General features: G+C 51.8%; 1 protein-coding gene across 1 annotated transcript in view; it reads left to right on the forward strand.

Moving 5' to 3' along the window:
• Window positions 1-1,230: 1,230 nt before the first annotated feature.
• The window catches only part of LOC142475118 (zinc finger MYND domain-containing protein 15-like), a gene marked incomplete at its 3' end in the record, with an annotated part of 53,231 nt that continues 33,886 nt past the window's right edge, over window positions 1,231-20,575 (forward strand). Inside the window, exons 1-2 of the mRNA XM_075581131.1 lie at window positions 1,231-1,256; window positions 3,198-3,542. Of these exons, the coding sequence (XP_075437246.1) occupies window positions 3,200-3,542 (343 nt within the window). The remainder of the gene's footprint in view (window positions 1,257-3,197; window positions 3,543-20,575) is intronic.

Genomic DNA, 20,575 nt, shown 5'->3' on the forward strand with positions numbered 1-20,575 from the left:
TGAGATGTAATACAGATATATATCTAACTCTATGAGACAGACAGATATATATCTAACACTGTGAGATGTAATACAGATATATATCTAACACTGTGAGATGTAATACAGATATATATCTAACACTGTGATGTAATACAGATATATATCTAACACTGTGAGATGTAACACAGATATATATCTAACACTGTGAGATGTAATACAGATATATATCTAACACTGTGAGATGTAATACAGATATATATCTAACACTGTGATGTAATACAGATATATATCTAACACTGTGAGATGTAATACAGATATATATCTAACACAGTGATGTAATACAGATATATATCTAACACTGTGAGATGTAATACAGATATATATCTAACACTGTGAGATGTAATACAGATATATATCTAACTCTATGAGACAGACAGATATATATCTAACACTGTGAGATGAAATACAGATATATATCTAACTCTATGAGACAGACAGATATATATCTAACACTGTGAGATGTAATACAGATATATATCTAACACAGTGATGTAATACAGATATATATCTAACACTGTGAGATGTAATACAGATATATATCTAACACTGTGTGATGTAATACAGATATATATCTAACACTGTGTGATGTAATACAGATATATATCTAACACTGTGAGATGTAATACAGATATATATCTAACTCTATGAGACAGACAGATATATATCTAACACTGTGATGTAATACAGATATATATCTAACACTGTGTGATGTAATACAGATATATATCTAACACTGTGAGATGTAATACAGATATATATCTAACACTGTGATGTAATACAGATATATATCTAACACTGTGATGTAATACAGATATATATCTAACACTGTGAGATGTAATACAGATATATATCTAACACTGTGAGATGTAATACAGAGATATACTGTACTGACACACACACACAGCTCTGTCACTGCACCCCCATCCTGCCCTGCAGCCCTCTCTGCTATTCCTGTACTGACACACACACACACACACCACACACACACACACACACACACACACACACACACACACACACACACACACACACACACACACACACACACACACACACACACACACGCACACACAGATAGATAGATATATTGACAGATAGATAGATTGTTTCCATGGAAACGCGATGATTTGAAATGCTGGGAGAATCTTCTGACATCACCGGAGAAAATTATTTACTTTCAACTTGATCTGCGGACGGCAGCGACTGAAAGAGAGGTACTGAGTATCTATACACTGATAGTGATCACGCCGCGCTGTATAGTGGTACTGAGTATCTATACACTGATAGTGATCACGCCGCGCTGTATAGTGGTACTGAGTATCTATACACTGATAGTGATCACGCCGCGCTGTATAGTGGTACTGAGTATCTATACACTGATAGTGATCACGCCGCGCTGTATAGTGGTACTGAGTATCTATACACTGATAGTGATCACGCCGCGCTGTATAGTGGTACTGAGTATCTATACACTGATAGTGATCACGCCGCGCTGTATAGTGGTACTGAGTATCTATACACTGATAGTGATCACGCCGCGCTGTATAATGATGCAGAGTATCTATACACTGATAGTGATCACGCCGCGCTGTATAGTGGTACTGAGTATCTATACACTGATAATGATCACGCCGCGGTGTATAATGATGCAGAGTATCTATACACTGATAGTGATCACGCCGCGCTGTATAGTGGTACTGAGTATCTATACACTGATAGTGACCACGCCGCGCTGTATAGTGGTACTGAGTATCTATACACTGATAGTGATCACGCCGCGCTGTATAGTGATCATGAGTATCTATACACTGATAGTGATCACGCCGCGCTGTATAGTGGTACTGAGTATCTATACACTGATAGTGATCACGCCGCGCTGTATAGTGGTACTGAGTATCTATACACTGATAGTGATCACGCCGCGCTGTATAGTGGTACTGAGTATCTATACACTGATAGTGATCACGCCGCGCTGTATAGTGGTACTGAGTATCTATACACTGATAGTGATCACGCCGCGCTGTATAGTGGTACTGAGTATCTATACACTGATAGTGATCACGCCGCGCTGTATAGTGGTACTGAGTATCTATACACTGATAGTGATCACGCCGCGCTGTATAGTGGTACTGAGTATCTATGCACTGATAGTGATCACGCCGCGCTGTATAATGATGCAGAGTATCTATACACTGATAGTGATCACGCCGCGCTGTATAATGATGCAGAGTATCTATACACTGATAATGATCACGCCGCGCTGTATAATGATGCAGAGTATCTATACACTGATAATGATCACGCCGCGCTGTATAATGATGCAGAGTATCTATACACTGATAATGATCACGCCGCGCTGTATAATGATGCAGAGTATCTATACACTGATAGTGATCACGCCGCGCTGTATAATGATGCAGAGTATCTATACACTGGTAATGATCACGCCGCGCTGTATAATGATGCAGAGTATCTATACACTGAAAATGATCACGCCGCGCTGTATAATGATGCAGAGTATCTATACACTGATAGTGATCACGCCGCGCTGTATAATGATGCAGAGTATCTATACACTGATAGTAATCACGCTGCGCTGTATAATGATGCTGAGTATCTATACACTGATAGTGATCACGCTGCGCTGTATAATGATGCAGAGTATCTATACACTGATAATGATCACGCCGCGCTGTATAATGATGCAGAGTATCTATACACTGATAATGATCACGCTGCGCTGTATAATGATGCAGAGTATCTATACACTGATAGTGATCACACCGCGCTGTATAATGATGCAGAGTATCTATACACTGATAATGATCACGCTGCGCTGTATAATGATGCAGAGTATCTATACACTGATAATGATCACTCCGCGCTGTATAATGATGCTGAGTATCTATACACTGATAATGATCACTCCGCGCTGTATAATGATGCAGAGTATCTATACACTGATAATGATCACGCTGCGCTGTATAATGATGCAGAGTATCTATACACTGATAGTGATCACGCCGCGCTGTATAATGATGCAGAGTATCTATACACTGATAATGATCACGCCGCGCTGTATAATGATGCAGAGTATCTATACACTGATAATGATCACGCCGCGCTGTATAATGATGCTGAGTATCTATACACAGATATGGAGTTTACCTCCGGATACCGAGAGGCCATCCTTGAATTTTCCGAGGTTTTGTTCAGTTGGTACAAGAGATATTTGTTGGACTCGGGTGGCAGACCCGGCCAGGGTACCCGGAATAGGGAGAAGGAGGATAGGGTGAGGTCTCTGCCGTACGATAACGTGTGCTGGATCCTACACGTGCTGCGGAACGGGACCCTCGGCTTCCGCCTCAAGAGCCCGGAGGGGCAGATAGGGGGCGGCTTTTATGGGGACGACGCTTTGCGCCTGCGCGACCTCAGCAAACACATCAGCCTCATCGACCTCACGGAAGGAGGGAACGAGGGAAGAGGAGAGCGGGAGGCAGGTATGTCACCCTATTACCTTATAGGAACCCCTGTGTGTGAGACGCCATCTTATCCCATCACAGGGAGGCACCGCTGTCCCTATTACCTTATAGGAATCCCGTGTGTGAGACGCCCTCTTATCCCATCACAGGGAGGCACCGCTGTCCCTATTACCTTATAGGAATCCTGTGTGTGTGAGACGCCATCTTATCCCATCACAGGGGGGCACCGCTGTCCCTATTACCTTATAGGAATCCCCTGTGTGTGAGACGCCCTCTTATCCCATCACAGGGAGGCACCGCTGTCCCTATTACCTTATAGGAATCCTGTGTGTGAGACGCCCTCTTATCCCATCACAGGGAGGCGCCGCTGTCCCTATTACCTTATAGGAACCCCTGTGTGTGAGACGCCCTCTTATCCCATCACAGGGAGGCACCGCTGTCCCTATTACCTTATAGGAATCCTGTGTGTGAGACGCCCTCTTATCCCATCACAGGGAGGCACCGCTGTCCCTATTACCTTATAGGAATCCCCTGTGTGAGACGCCCTCTTATCCCATCACAGGGAGGCACCGCTGTCCCTATTACCTTATAGGAATCCCCTGTGTGTGAGACGCCCTCTTATCCCATCACAGGGAGGCACCGCTGTCCCTATTACCTTATAGGAATCCCGTGTGTGTGAGACGCCCTCTTATCCCATCACAGGGAGGCACCGCTGTCCCTATTACCTTATAGGAACCCCTGTGTGTGAGACGCCCTCTTATCCCATCACAGGGAGGCATCGCTGTCCCTATTACCTTATAGGAATCCTGTGTGTGAGACGCCCTCTTATCCCATCACAGGGGGGCGCCGCTGTTCCTATTACCTTATAGGAATCCTGTGTGTGAGACGCCCTCTTATCCCATCACAGGGAGGCACCGCTGTCCCTATTACCTTATAGGAACCCCTGTGTGTGAGACGCCCTCTTATCCCATCACAGGGGGGCACCGCTGTCCCTATTACCTTATAGGAATCCTGTGTGTGAGACGCCCTCTTATCCCATCACAGGGGGGCACCGCTGTCCCTATTACCTTATAGGAATCCCCTGTGTGAGACGCCCTCTTATCCCATCACAGGGAGGCACCGCTGTCCCTATTACCTTATAGGAATCCCGTGTGTGTGACGCCCTCTTATCCCATCACAGGGGGCACCGCTGTCCCTATTACCTTATAGGAATCCTGTGTGTGAGACGCCCTCTTATCCCATCACAGGGGGGCGCCGCTGTCCCTATTACCTTATAGGAATCCCGTGTGTGTGACGCCCTCTTATCCCATCACAGGGGGGCGCCGCTGTCCCTATTACCTTATAGGAATCCCCTGTGTGTGAGACGCCCTCTTATCCCATCACAGGGGGGCACCGCTGTCCCTATTACCTTATAGGAATCCCCTGTGTGAGACGCCCTCTTATCCCATCACAGGGAGGCACCGCTGTCCCTATTACCTTATAGGAATCCTGTGTGTGTGAGACGCCCTCTTATCCCATCACAGGGAGGCACCGCTGTCCCTATTACCTTATAGGAATCCCCTGTGTGAGACGCCCTCTTATCCCATCACAGGGAGGCACCGCTGTCCCTATTACCTTATAGGAATCCTGTGTGTGAGACACCCTCTTATCCCATCACAGGGAGGCACCGCTGTCCCTATTACCTTATAGGAATCCCCTGTGTGTGAGACGCCCTCTTATCCCATCACAGGGAGGCACCGCTGTCCCTATTATCTTATAGGAATCCCGTGTGTGAGACGCCCTCTTATCCCATCACAGGGAGGCACCGCTGTCCCTATTACCTTATAGGAACCCCTGTGTGTGAGACGCCCTCTTATCCCATCACAGGGAGGCGCCGCTGTCCCTATTACCTTATAGGAATCCTGTGTGTGAGACGCCCTCTTATCCCATCACAGGGAGGCACCGCTGTCCCTATTACCTTATAGGAATCCTGTGTGTGAGACGCCCTCTTATCCCATCACAGGGAGGCACCGCTGTCCCTATTACCTTATAGGAATCCCCTGTGTGTGAGACGCCCTCTTATCCCATCACAGGGGGGCACCGCTGTCCCTATTACCTTATAGGAATCCTGTGTGTGTGACGCCCTCTTATCCCATCACAGGGAGGCGCCGCTGTCCCTATTACGTTATAGGAATCCTGTGTGTGAGACGCCCTCTTATCCCATCACAGGGGGGCACCGCTGTCCCTATTACCTTATAGGAACCCCTGTGTGTGAGACGCCCTCTTATCCCATCACAGGTAGGCACCGCTGTCCCTATTACCTTATAGAAATCCTGTGTGTGAGACGCCCTCTTATCCCATCACAGGGGGGCACCGCTGTCCCTATTACCTTATAGGAATCCTGTGTGTGAGACGCCCTCTTATCCCATCACAGGGGGGCACCGCTGTCCCTATTACCTTATAGGAATCCTGTGTGTGAGACGCCCTCTTATCCCATCACAGGGAGGCACCGCTGTCCCTATTACCTTATAGGAATCCCCCGTGTGTGAGACGCCCTCTTATCCCATCACAGGGGGGCACCACTGACCCTATTACCTTATAGGAATCCTGTGTGTGAGACGCCCTCTTATCCCATCACAGGGGGGCACCGCTGTCCCTATTACCTTATAGGAATCCCCTGTGTGTGAGACGCCCTCTTGTCCCATCACAGGGAGGCACCGCTGTCCCTATTACCTTATAGGAATCCCGTGTGTGTGACGCCCTCTTATCCCATCACAGGGGGCACCGCTGTCCCTATTACCTTATAGGAATCCTGTGTGTGAGACGCCCTCTTATCCCATCACAGGGGGGCGCCGCTGTCCCTATTACCTTATAGGAATCCCGTGTGTGTGACGCCCTCTTATCCCATCACAGGGGGGCGCCGCTGTCCCTATTACCTTATAGGAATCCCCTGTGTGTGAGACGCCCTCTTATCCCATCACAGGGGGGCACCGCTGTCCCTATTACCTTATAGGAATCCCCTGTGTGAGACGCCCTCTTATCCCATCACAGGGAGGCACCGCTGTCCCTATTACCTTATAGGAATCCCCTGTGTGTGAGACGCCCTCTTATCCCATCACAGGGAGGCACCGCTGTCCCTATTACCTTATAGGAATCCCCTGTGTGAGACGCCCTCTTATCCCATCACAGGGAGGCACCGCTGTCCCTATTACCTTATAGGAATCCCCTGTGTGAGACGCCCTCTTATCCCATCACAGGGAGGCACCGCTGTCCCTATTATCTTAAAGGAATCCCGTGTATGAGACGCCCTCTTATCCCATCACAGGGAGGCACCGCTGTCCCTATTACCTTATAGGAACCCCGTGTGTGAGACACCCTCTTATCCCATCACAGGGGGGCGCCGCTGTCCCTATTACCTTATAGGAATCCTGTGTGTGTGACGCCCTCTTATCCCATCACAGGGGGGCACCGCTGTCCCTATTACCTTATAGGAATCCCGTGTGTGTGAGACGCCCTCTTATCCCATCACAGGGGGGCGCTGCTGTCCCTATTACCTTATAGGAATCCTGTGTGTGAGATGCCCTCTTATCCCATCACAGGGAGGCACCGCTGTCCCTATTATCTTATAGGAATCCTGTGTGTGAGACGCCCTCTTATCCCATCACAGGGAGGCACCGCTGACCCTATTACCTTATAGGAATCCTGTGTGTGAGACGCCCTCTTATCCCATCACAGGGAGGCGCCGATGTCCCTATTACCTTATAGGAATCCCGTGTGTGTGAGACGCCCTCTTATCCCATCACAGGGAGGCACCGCTGTCCCTATTACCTTATAGGAATCCTGTGTGTGAGATGCCCTCTTATCCCATCACAGGGAGGCACCGCTGTCCCTATTATCTTATAGGAATCCTGTGTGTGAGACGCCCTCTTATCCCATCACAGGGAGGCACCGCTGTCCCTATTACCTTATAGGAATCCTGTGTGTGAGACGCCCTCTTATCCCATCACAGGGGGGCACCGCTGTCCCTATTACCTTATAGGAATCCCGTGTGTGTGAGACGCCCTCTTATCCCATCACAGGGAGGCACCGCTGTCCCTATTACCTTATAGGAATCCTGTGTGTGAGATGCCCTCTTATCCCATCACAGGGAGGCACCGCTGTCCCTATTATCTTATAGGAATCCTGTGTGTGAGACGCCCTCTAATCCCATCACAGGGAGGCACCGCTGACCCTATTACCTTATAGGAATCCTGTGTGTGAGACGCCCTCTTATCCCATCACAGGGAGGCACCGCTGACCCTATTACCTTATAGGAATCCTGTGTGTGAGACGCCCTCTTATCCCATCACAGGGGGGCGCCGCTGTCCCTATTACCTTATAGGAATCCTGTGTGTGAGACACCCTCTTATCCCATCACAGGGGGGCACCGCTGTCCCTATTACCTTATAGGAATCCTGTGTGTGTGAGACGCCCTCTTATCCCATCACAGGGAGGCACCGCTGTCCCTATTACCTTATAGGAATCCCGTGTGTGAGACGCCCTCTTATCCCATCACAGGGAGGCACCGCTGTCCCTATTATCTTATAGGAATCCCGTGTGTGAGACGCCCTCTTATCCCATCACAGGGAGGCACCGCTGACCCTATTACCTTATAGGAATCCTGTGTGTGAGACGCCCTCTTATCCCATCACAGGGGGGCGCCGCTGTCCCTATTATCTTATAGGAATCCTGTGTGTGAGACGCCCTCTTATCCCATCACAGGGAGGCACCGCTGACCCTATTACCTTATAGGAATCCTGTGTGTGAGACGCCCTCTTATCCCATCACAGGGAGGCACCGCTGACCCTATTACCTTATAGGAATCCTGTGTGTGAGACGCCCTCTTATCCCATCACAGGGGGGCGCCGCTGTCCCTATTACCTTATAGGAATCCTGTGTGTGAGACACCCTCTTATCCCATCACAGGGGGGCACCGCTGTCCCTATTACCTTATAGGAATCCTGTGTGTGTGAGACGCCCTCTTATCCCATCACAGGGAGGCACCGCTGTCCCTATTACCTTATAGGAATCCCGTGTGTGAGACGCCCTCTTATCCCATCACAGGGAGGCACCGCTGTCCCTATTATCTTATAGGAATCCTGTGTGTGAGACGCCCTCTTATCCCATCACAGGGGGGCACCGCTGTCCCTATTACCTTATAGGAATCCTGTGTGTGAGACGCCCTCTTATCCCATCACAGGGGGGCACCGCTGTCCCTATTATCTTATAGGAATCCCGTGTGTGAGACGCCCTCTTATCCCATCACAGGGAGGCACCGCTGACCCTATTACCTTATAGGAATCCTGTGTGTGAGACGCCCTCTTATCCCATCACAGGGGGGCGCCGCTGTCCCTATTACCTTATAGGAATCCTGTGTGTGAGACGCCCTCTTATCCCATCACAGGGGGGCACCGCTGTCCCTATTACCTTATAGGAATCCTGTGTGTGAGACGCCCTCTTATCCCATCACAGGGGGGCGCCGCTGTCCCTATTACCTTATAGGAATCCTGTGTGTGAGACACCCTCTTATCCCATCACAGGGGGGCACCGCTGTCCCTATTACCTTATAGGAATCCTGTGTGTGTGAGACGCCCTCTTATCCCATCACAGGGAGGCACCGCTGTCCCTATTACCTTATATTAATCCCGTGTGTGAGACGCCCTCTTATCCCATCACAGGGAGGCACCGCTGTCCCTATTATCTTATAGGAATCCTGTGTGTGAGACGCCCTCTTATCCCATCACAGGGGGGCACCGCTGTCCCTATTACCTTATAGGAATCCTGTGTGTGAGACGCCCTCTTATCCCATCACAGGGGGGCACCGCTGTCCCTATTATCTTATAGGAATCCCGTGTGTGAGACGCCCTCTTATCCCATCACAGGGAGGCACCGCTGACCCTATTACCTTATAGGAATCCTGTGTGTGAGACGCCCTCTTATCCCATCACAGGGGGGCGCCGCTGTCCCTATTACCTTATAGGAATCCTGTGTGTGAGACGCCCTCTTATCCCATCACTGGGGGGCGCCGCTGTCCCTATTACCTTATAGGAATCCTGTGTGTGAGACGCCCTCTTATCCCATCACAGGGAGGCACCGCTGACCCTATTACCTTATAGGAATCCCGTGTGTGTGAGACGCCCTCTTAGCCCATCACAGGGGGGCACCGCTGTCCCTATTACCTTATAGGAATCCTGTGTGTGAGACGCCCTCTTATCCCATCACAGGGGGGCGCCGCTGTCCCTATTATCTTATAGGAATCCTGTGTGTGAGACGCCCTCTTATCCCATCACAGGGGGGCACCGCTGTCCCTATTACCTTATAGGAATCCCGTGTGTGAGACGCCCTCTTATCCCATCACAGGGAGGCACCGCTGTCCCTATTACCTTATAGGAACCCTGTGTGTGAGACGCCCTCTTATCCCATCACAGGGGGGCACCGCTGTCCCTATTAACTTATAGGAATCCCGTGTGTGTGACGCCCTCTTATCCCATCACAGGGGGGCACCGCTGTCCCTATTACCTTATAGGAATCCTGTGTGTGAGACGCCCTCTTATCCCATCACAGGGGGGCACCGCTGTCCCTATTACCTTATAGGAATCCCGTGTGTGAGTTGCCCTCTTATCCCATCACAGGGGGGCACCGCTGTCCCTATTACCTTATAGGAATCCCGTGTGTGAGACGCCATCTTATCCCATCACAGGGAGGCACCGCTGTCCCTATTATCTTATAGGAACCCCGTGTGTGAGACGCCCTTTTATCCCATCACAGGGAGGCACCGCTGTCCCTATTATCTTATAGGAACCCCGTGTGTGAGACGCCCTTTTATCCCATCACAGGGAGGCACCGCTGTCCCTATTACCTTATAGGAATCCCCTGTGTGAGACACCCTCTTATCCCATCACAGGGAGGCACCGCTGTCCCTATTATCTTATAGGAATCCCGTGTGTGAGACGCCATCTTATCCCATCACAGGGAGGCACCGCTGTCCCTATTATCTTATAGGAATCCCGTGTGTGAGACGCCATCTTATCCCATCACAGGGAGGCACCGCTGTCCCTATTATCTTATAGGAATCCCGTGTGTGAGACGCCCTCTTATCCCATCACAGGGGGGCACCGCTGTCCCTATTATCTTATAGGAATCCTGTGTGTGAGACGCTCTCTTATCCCATCACAGGGGGGCACCGCTGTCCCTATTACCTTATAGGAATCCCCTGTGTGAGACGCCCTCTTATCCCATCACAGGGGGGCGCCGCTGTCCCTATTACCTTATAGGAATCCTGTGTGTGAGACGCCCTCTTATCCCATCACAGGGAGGCACCGCTGTCCCTATTACCTTATAGGAATCCCGTGTGTGTGAGACGCCCTCTTATCCCATCACAGGGAGGCACCGCTGTCCCTATTACCTTATAGGAATCCTGTGTGTGAGACGCCCTCTTATCCCATCACAGGGAGGCACCGCTGTCCCTATTACCTTATAGGAATCCCGTGTGTGAGACGCCCTCTTATCCCATCACAGGGGGCACCTCTGTCCCTATTACCTTATAGGAATCCCGTGTGTGAGACGCCCTCTTATCCCATCACAGGGGGGCACCGCTGTCCCTATTACCTTATAGGAATCCCCTGTGTGTGAGACGCCCTCTTATCCCATCACAGGGAGGCACCGCTGTCCCTATTACCTTATAGGAATCCCGTGTGTGTGTGAGACGCCCTCTTATCCCATCACAGGGGGGCACCGCTGTCCCTATTACCTTATAGGAATCCTGTGTGAGACGCCCTCTTATCCCATCACAGGGAGGCACCGCTGTCCCTATTACCTTATAGGAACCCCGTGTGTGTGTGAGACGCCCTCTTATCCCATCACAGGGGGGCGCCGCTGTCCCTATTATCTTATAGGAATCCCGTGTGTGTGTGAGACGCCCTCTTATCCCATCACAGGGGGGCACCGCTGTCCCTATTACCTTATAGGAATCCTGTGTGAGACGCCCTCTTATCCCATCACAGGGAGGCACCGCTGTCCCTATTACCTTATAGGAACCCCGTGTGTGAGACGCCCCCTTATCCCATCACAGGGAGGCACCGCTGTCCCTATTACCTTATAGGAATCCTGTGTGTGAGACGCCCTCTTATCCCATCACAGGGGGGCACTGCTGTCCCTATTACCTTATAGGAATCCCCTGTGTGTGGGACGCCCTCTTATCCCATCACAGGGGGGCACCGCTGTCCCTATTACCTTATAGGAATCCCGTGTGTGAGACGCCCTCTTATCCCATCACAGGGGGGCACCGCTGTCCCTATTACCTTATAGGAATCCCGTGTGTGAGACGCCCTCTTATCCCATCACAGGGAGGCACCGCTGTCCCTATTACCTTATAGGAATCCTGTGTGTGAGACGCCCTCTTATCCCATCACAGGGGGGCACTGCTGTCCCTATTACCTTATAGGAATCCCCTGTGTGTGAGACGCCCTCTTATCCCATCACAGGGGGGCACCGCTGTCCCTATTACCTTATAGGAATCCCGTGTGTGAGACGACCTCTTATCCCATCACAGGGAGGCACCGCTGTCCCTATTACCTTATAGGAATCCTGTGTGTGAGACGCCCTCTTATCCCATCACAGGGGGGCACCGCTGTCCCTATTACCTTATAGGAATCCCGTGTGTGAGACGCCCTCTTATCCCATCACAGGGAGGCACCGCTGTCCCTATTACCTTATAGGAATCCTGTGTGTGAGACGCCCTCTTATCCCATCACAGGGAGGCACCGCTGTCCCTATTATCTTATAGGAATCCCCTGTGTGTGTGTGAGACGCCCTCTTATCCCATCACAGGGAGGTACCGCTGACCCTATTACCTTATAGGAATCCTGTGTGTGTGAGACGCCCTCTTATCCCATCACAGGGAGGCACCGCTGTCCCTATTACCTTATAGGAATCCCGTGTGTGTGTGAGACGCCCTCTTATCCCATCACAGGGAGGCACCGCTGTCCCTATTACCTTATAGGAATCCTGTGTGTGAGACGCCCTCTTATCCCATCACAGGGGGGCACCGCTGTCCCTATTACCTTATAGGAATCCCGTGTGTGAGACGCCCTCTTATCCCATCACAGGGAGGCACCGCTGTCCCTATTACCTTATAGGAATCCTGTGTGTGAGACGCCCTCTTATCCCATCACAGGGAGGCACCGCTGACCCTATTACCTTATAGGAATCCCGTGTGTGAGACGCCCTCTTATCCCATCACAGGGAGGCACCGCTGTCCCTATTACCTTATAGGAATCCTGTGTGTGAGACGCCCTCTTATCCCATCACAGGGGGGCACTGCTGTCCCTATTACCTTATAGGAATCCCCTGTGTGTGAGACGCCCTCTTATCCCATCACAGGGGGGCACCGCTGTCCCTATTATCTTATAGGAACCCCGTGTGTGAGACGCCCTTTTATCCCATCACAGGGAGGCACCGCTGTCCCTATTACCTTATAGGAATCCCCTGTGTGAGACACCCTCTTATCCCATCACAGGGAGGCACCGCTGTCCCTATTATCTTATAGGAATCCCGTGTGTGAGACGCCATCTTATCCCATCACAGGGAGGCACCGCTGTCCCTATTATCTTATAGGAATCCCGTGTGTGAGACGCCATCTTATCCCATCACAGGGAGGCACCGCTGTCCCTATTATCTTATAGGAATCCCGTGTGTGAGACGCCCTCTTATCCCATCACAGGGGGGCACCGCTGTCCCTATTATCTTATAGGAATCCTGTGTGTGAGACGCCCTCTTATCCCATCACAGGGGGGCACCGCTGTCCCTATTACCTTATAGGAATCCCCTGTGTGAGACGCCCTCTTATCCCATCACAGGGGGGCGCCGCTGTCCCTATTACCTTATAGGAATCCTGTGTGTGAGACGCCCTCTTATCCCATCACAGGGAGGCACCGCTGTCCCTATTACCTTATAGGAATCCCGTGTGTGTGAGACGCCCTCTTATCCCATCACAGGGAGGCACCGCTGTCCCTATTACCTTATAGGAATCCTGTGTGTGAGACGCCCTCTTATCCCATCACAGGGAGGCACCGCTGTCCCTATTACCTTATAGGAATCCCGTGTGTGAGACGCCCTCTTATCCCATCACAGGGGGGCACCGCTGTCCCTATTACCTTATAGGAATCCCCTGTGTGTGAGACGCCCTCTTATCCCATCACAGGGGGGCGCCGCTGTCCCTATTATCTTATAGGAATCCCGTGTGTGTGTGAGACGCCCTCTTATCCCATCACAGGGGGGCACCGCTGTCCCTATTACCTTATAGGAATCCTGTGTGAGACGCCCTCTTATCCCATCACAGGGAGGCACCGCTGTCCCTATTATCTTATAGGAATCCCGTGTGTGTGTGAGACGCCCTCTTATCCCATCACAGGGGGGCACCGCTGTCCCTATTACCTTATAGGAATCCTGTGTGTGAGACGCCCTCTTATCCCATCACAGGGAGGCACCGCTGTCCCTATTACCTTATAGGAATCCCGTGTGTGTGTGACGCCTCTTATCCCATCACAGGGGGGCACCGCTGTCCCTATTACCTTATAGGAACCCCGTGTGTGAGACGCCCCCTTATCCCATCACAGGGAGGCACCGCTGTCCCTATTACCTTATAGGAATCCTGTGTGTGAGACGCCCTCTTATCCCATCACAGGGGGGCACTGCTGTCCCTATTACCTTATAGGAATCCCCTGTGTGTGGGACGCCCTCTTATCCCATCACAGGGGGGCACCGCTGTCCCTATTACCTTATAGGAATCCCGTGTGTGAGACGCCCTCTTATCCCATCACAGGGGGGCACCGCTGTCCCTATTACCTTATAGGAATCCCGTGTGTGAGACGCCCTCTTATCCCATCACAGGGAGGCACCGCTGTCCCTATTACCTTATAGGAATCCTGTGTGTGAGACGCCCTCTTATCCCATCACAGGGGGGCACTGCTGTCCCTATTACCTTATAGGAATCCCCTGTGTGTGAGACGCCCTCTTATCCCATCACAGGGGGGCACCGCTGTCCCTATTACCTTATAGGAATCCCGTGTGTGAGACGCCCTCTTATCCCATCACAGGGAGGCACCGCTGTCCCTATTACCTTATAGGAATCCTGTGTGTGAGACGCCCTCTTATCCCATCACAGGGGGGCACCGCTGTCCCTATTACCTTATAGGAATCCCGTGTGTGAGACGCCCTCTTATCCCATCACAGGGAGACACCGCTGTCCCTATTACCTTATAGGAATCCTGTGTGTGAGACGCCCTCTTATCCCATCACAGGGAGGCACCGCTGTCCCTATTATCTTATAGGAATCCCCTGTGTGTGTGTGAGACGCCCTCTTATCCCATCACAGGGAGGTACCGCTGACCCTATTACCTTATAGGAATCCTGTGTGTGTGAGACGCCCTCTTATCCCATCACAGGGAGGCACCGCTGTCCCTATTACCTTATAGGAATCCCGTGTGTGTGTGAGACGCCCTCTTATCCCATCACAGGGGGGCACCGCTGTCCCTATTACCTTATAGGAATCCTGTGTGTGAGACGCCCTCTTATCCCATCACAGGGGGGCACCGCTGTCCCTATTACCTTATAGGAATCCCGTGTGTGAGACGCCCTCTTATCCCATCACAGGGAGGCACCGCTGTCCCTATTACCTTATAGGAATCCTGTGTGTGAGACGCCCTCTTATCCCATCACAGGGGGGCACCGCTGTCCCTATTACCTTATAGGAATCCCGTGTGTGAGACACCCTCTTATCCCATCACAGGGAGGCACCGCTGTCCCTATTACCTTATAGGAATCCTGTGTGTGAGACGCCCTCTTATCCCATCACAGGGAGGCACCGCTGTCCCTATTATCTTATAGGAATCCCCTGTGTGTGAGACGCCCTCTTATCCCATCACAGGGAGGTACCGCTGTCCCTATTACCTTATAGGAATCCTGTGTGTGTGAGACGCCCTCTTATCCCATCACAGGGGGGCACCGCTGTCCCTATTACCTTATAGGAATCCCGTGTGTGAGACGCCCTCTTATCCCATCACAGGGAGGCACCGCTGTCCCTATTACCTTATAGGAATCCTGTGTGTGAGACGCCCTCTTATCCCATCACAGGGAGGCACCGCTGTCCCTATTATCTTATAGGAATCCCTTGTGTGTGTGTGAGACGCCCTCTTATCCCATCACAGGGGGGCACCGCTGTCCCTATTACCTTATAGGAATCCCGTGTGTGAGACGCCCTCTTATCCCATCACAGGGGGGCACCGCTGTCCCTATTACCTTATAGGAATCCCCTCTGTGTGTGACACCCTCTTATCCCATCACAGGGGGGCACCGCTGTCCCTATTACCTTATAGGAATCCCGTGTGTGAGACGCCCTCTTATCCCATCACAGGGAGGCACCGCTGTCCCTATTACCTTATAGGAATCCTGTGTGTGAGACGCCCTCTTATCCCATCACAGGGGGGCACCGCTGTCCCTATTACCTTATAGGAATCCTGTGTGTGTGAGACGCCCTCTTATCCCATCACAGGGAGGCACCGCTGTCCCTATTACCTTATAGGAATCCTGTGTGTGAGACACCCTCTTATCCCATCACAGGGAGGCGCCGCTGTCCCTATTACCTTATAGGAATCCCGTGTGTGAGACGCCCTCTTATCCCATCACAGGGGGGCACCGCTGTCCCTATTACCTTATAGGAATCCCGTGTGTGAGACGCCCTCTTATCCCATCACAGGGAGGCACCGCTGTCCCTATTACCTTATAGGAATCCTGTGTGTGTGAGACGCCCTCTTATCCCATCACAGGGGGGCACCGCTGTCCCTATTACCTTATAGGAATCCTGTGTGTGTGAGACGCCCTCTTATCCCATCACAGGGGGGCACCGCTGTCCCTATTACCTTATAGGAATCCTGTGTGTGTGAGACGCCCTCTTATCCCATCACATGGAGGCACCGCTGTCCCTATTACCTTATCCCCTGTGTGTGAGACGCCCTCTTATCCCATCACAGGGAGGCACCGCTGTCCCTATTACCTTATCCCCTGTGTGTGAGACGCCCTCTTATCCCATCACAGGGAGGCGCCGCTGTCCCTATTACCTTATAGGAATCCTGTGTGTGAGACGCCCTCTTATCCCATCACAGGGAGGCACCGCTGTCCCTATTACCTTATAGGAATCCCCTGTGTGTGAGACGCCCTCTTATCCCATCACAGGGGAGCACCGCTGTCCCTATTATCTTATAGGAATCCCGTGTGTGTGAGACGCCCTCTTATCCCATCACAGGGAGGCACCGCTGTCCCTATTACCTTATAGGAATCCCGTGTGTGTGAGACGCCCTCTTATCCCATCACAGGGAGGCACCGCTGTCCCTATTATCTTATAGGAATCCCGTGTGTGAGACGCCCTCTTATCCCATCACAGGGAGGCACCGCTGTCCCTATTATCTTATAGGAATCCCGTGTGTGAGACGCCCTCTTATCCCATCACAGGGGGGCACCGCTGTCCCTATTACCTTATAGGAATCCCGTGTGTGTGAGACGCCCTCTTATCCCATCACAGGGAGGCACCGCTGTCCCTATTATCTTATAGGAATCCCGTGTGTGAGACGCCCTCTTATCCCATCACAGGGGGGCACCGCTGTCCCTATTACCTTATAGGAATCCTGTGTGTGAGACGCCCTCTTATCCCATCACAGGGAGGCGCCGCTGTCCCTATTATCTTATAGGAATCCCGTGTGTGTGTGACACCCTCTTATCCTATCACAGGGAGGCACCGCTGTCCCTATTACCTTATAGGAATCCCGTGTGTGTGTGAGACGCCCTCTTATCCCATCACAGGGAGGCACCGCTGTCCCTATTACCTTATAGGAATCCTGTGTGTGAGACGCCCTCTTATCCCATCACAGGGGGGCGCCGCTGTCCCTATTATCTTATAGGAATCCCGTGTGTGTGTGAGACGCCCTCTTATCCCATCACAGGGGGGCACCGCTGTCCCTATTACCTTATAGGAATCCCCTGTGTGAGACGCCCTCTTATCCCATCACAGGGGGGCATCGCTGTCCCTATTACCTTATAGGAATCCTGTGTGTGAGACGCCCTCTTATCCCATCACAGGGGGGCACCGCTGACCCTATTACCTTATAGGAATCCCGTGTGTGTGAGACGCCCTCTTATCCCATCACAGGGGGGCGCCGCTGTCCCTATTATCTTATAGGAATCCCGTGTGTGAGACGCCCTCTTATCCCATCACAGGGGGGCACCGCTGACCCTATTACCTTATAGGAATCCCCTGTGTGTGAGACGCCCTCTTATCCCATCACAGGGAGGCACCGCTGTCCCTATTACCTTATAGGAATCCCCTGTGTGTGAGACGCCCTCTTATCCCATCACAGGGGGGCACCGCTGTCCCTATTACCTTATAGGAATCCTGTGTGTGAGACGCCCTCTTATCCCATCACAGGGGGGCACCGCTGTCCCTATTACCTTATAGGGATCCTGTGTGTGACACGCCCTCTTATCCCATCACAGGGAGGCACCGCTGTCCCTATTATCTTATAGGAATCCTGTGTGTGAGACGCCCTCTTATCCCATCACAGGGGGCACCGCTGTCCCTATTATCCCATCACAGGGGGGCACCGCTGTCCCTATTACCTTATAGGAATCCCCTGTGTGTGAGACGCCCTCTTATCCCATCACAGGGGGGCACCGCTGTCCCTATTATCTTATAGGAATCCTGTGTGTGAGATGCCCTCTTATCCCATCACAGGGGGCACCGCTGTCCCTATTATCCCATCACAGGGGGGCACCGCTGTCCCTATTACCTTATAGGAATCCCCTGTGTGTGACACGCCCTCTTATCCCATCACAGGGAGGCACCGCTGTCCCTATTACCTTATAGGAACCCTGTGTGTGAGACGCCCTCTTATCCCATCAAAGGGAGGCACCGCTGTCCCTATTACCTTATAGGAACCCTGTGTGTGAGACGCCCTCTTATCCCATCAAAGGGAGGCACCGCTGTCCCTATTACCTTATAGGAACCCTGTGTGTGAGACGCCCTCTTATCCCATCACAGGGGGGCGCCGCTGTCCCTATTATCTTATAGGAATCCTGTGTGTGAGACGCCCTCTTATCCCATCAAAGGGAGGCACCGCTGTCCCTATTATCTTATAGGAATCCTGTGTGTGAGACGCCCTCTTATCCCATCACAGGGAGGCACCGCTGTCCCTATTACCTTATAGGAACCCTGTGTGTGAGACGCCCTCTTATCCCATCAAAGGGAGGCACCGCTGTCCCTATTATCTTATAGGAATCCTGTGTGTGAGACGCCCTCTTATCCCATCACAGGGAGGCACCGCTGTCCCTATTACCTTATAGGAACCCTGTGTGTGAGACGCCCTCTTATCCCATCACAGGGGGGCGCCGCTGTCCCTATTATCTTATAGGAATCCTGTGTGTGAGACGCCCTCTTATCCCATCACAGGGAGGCACCGCTGTCCCTATTACCTTATAGGAATCCTGTGTGTGTGAGATGCCCTCTTATCCCATCACAGAGGGGCACCACTGTCCCTATTATCTTATAGGAATCCCCTGTGTGTGAGACGCCCTCTTATCCCATCACAGGGGGGCACCGCTGTCCCTATTACCTTATAGGAACCCTGTGTGTGAGACGCCCTCTTATCCCATCACAGGGGGGCGCCGCTGTCCCTATTATCTTATAGGAATCCTGTGTGTGAGACGCCCTCTTATCCCATCACAGGGAGGCACCGCTGTCCCTATTACCTTATAGGAATCCTGTGTGTGTGAGATGCCCTCTTATCCCATCACAGAGGGGCACCACTGTCCCTATTATCTTATAGGAATCCTGTGTGTGAGACGCCCTCTTATCCCATCACAGGGGAGCACCGCTGTCCCTATTACCTTATAGGAATCCTGTGTGTGTGAGACGCCCTCTTATCCCATCACAGGGGAGCACCGCTGTCCCTATTACCTTATAGGAATCCTGTGTGTGTGAGACACCCTCTTATCCCATCACAGGGAGGCACAGCTGTCCCTATTATCTTATAGGAATCCCCTGTGTGTGTGAGACGCGCTCTTATCCCATCACAGGGGGGCACCGCTGTCCCTATTACCTTATAGGAATCCCGTGTGTGAGACGCCCTCTTATCCCATCACAGGGGGGCACCGCTGTCCCTATTACCTTATAGGAATCCCCTGTGTGTGTGAGACGCGCTCTTATCCCATCACAGGGGGGCACCGCTGTCCCTATTATCCCATCACAGGGAGGCACCGCTGTCCCTATTATCTTATAGGAATCCCATGTGTGAGACGCCCTCTTATCCCATCACAGGGAGGCACCGCTGTCCCTATTACCTTATAGGAATCCCGTGTGTGAGACTCCCTCTTATCCCATCACAGGGAGGCGCCGCTGTCCCTATTACCTTATAGGAATACTGTGTGTGAGACGCCCTCTTATCCCATCACAGGGGGGCACCGCTGTCCCTATTACCTTATAGGAATCCTGTGTGTGAGACGCCCTCTTATCCCATCACAGGGGGGCGCCGCTGTCCCTATTACCTTATAGGAATCCCGTGTGTGTGAGACGCCCTCTTATCCCATCACAGGGGGGCGCCGCTGTCCCTATTACCTTATAGGAATCCCCTGTGTGTGAGACGCCCTCTTATCCCATCACAGGGAGGCACCGCTGTCCCTATTACCTTATAGGAATCCCGTGTGTGTGAGACGCCCTCTTATCCCATCACAGGGGGGCGCCGCTGTCCCTATTACCTTATAGGAATCCCCTGTGTGTGAGACGCCCTCTTATCCCATCACAGGGAGGCGCCGCTGTCCCTATTACCTTATAGGAATCCCGTGTGTGTGAGACGCCCTCTTATCCCATCACAGGGGGGCACCGCTGTCCCTATTACCTTATAGGAATCCTGTGTGTGAGATGCCCTCTTATCCCATCACAGGGAGGCACCGCTGTCCCTATTATCTTATAGGAATCCCCTGTGTGTGAG

The sequence above is a fragment of the Ascaphus truei genome, unplaced genomic scaffold, assembly GCF_040206685.1.
Source record: "Ascaphus truei isolate aAscTru1 unplaced genomic scaffold, aAscTru1.hap1 HAP1_SCAFFOLD_1070, whole genome shotgun sequence".
In the NCBI taxonomy this organism is placed as follows: domain Eukaryota; kingdom Metazoa; phylum Chordata; class Amphibia; order Anura; family Ascaphidae; genus Ascaphus; species Ascaphus truei.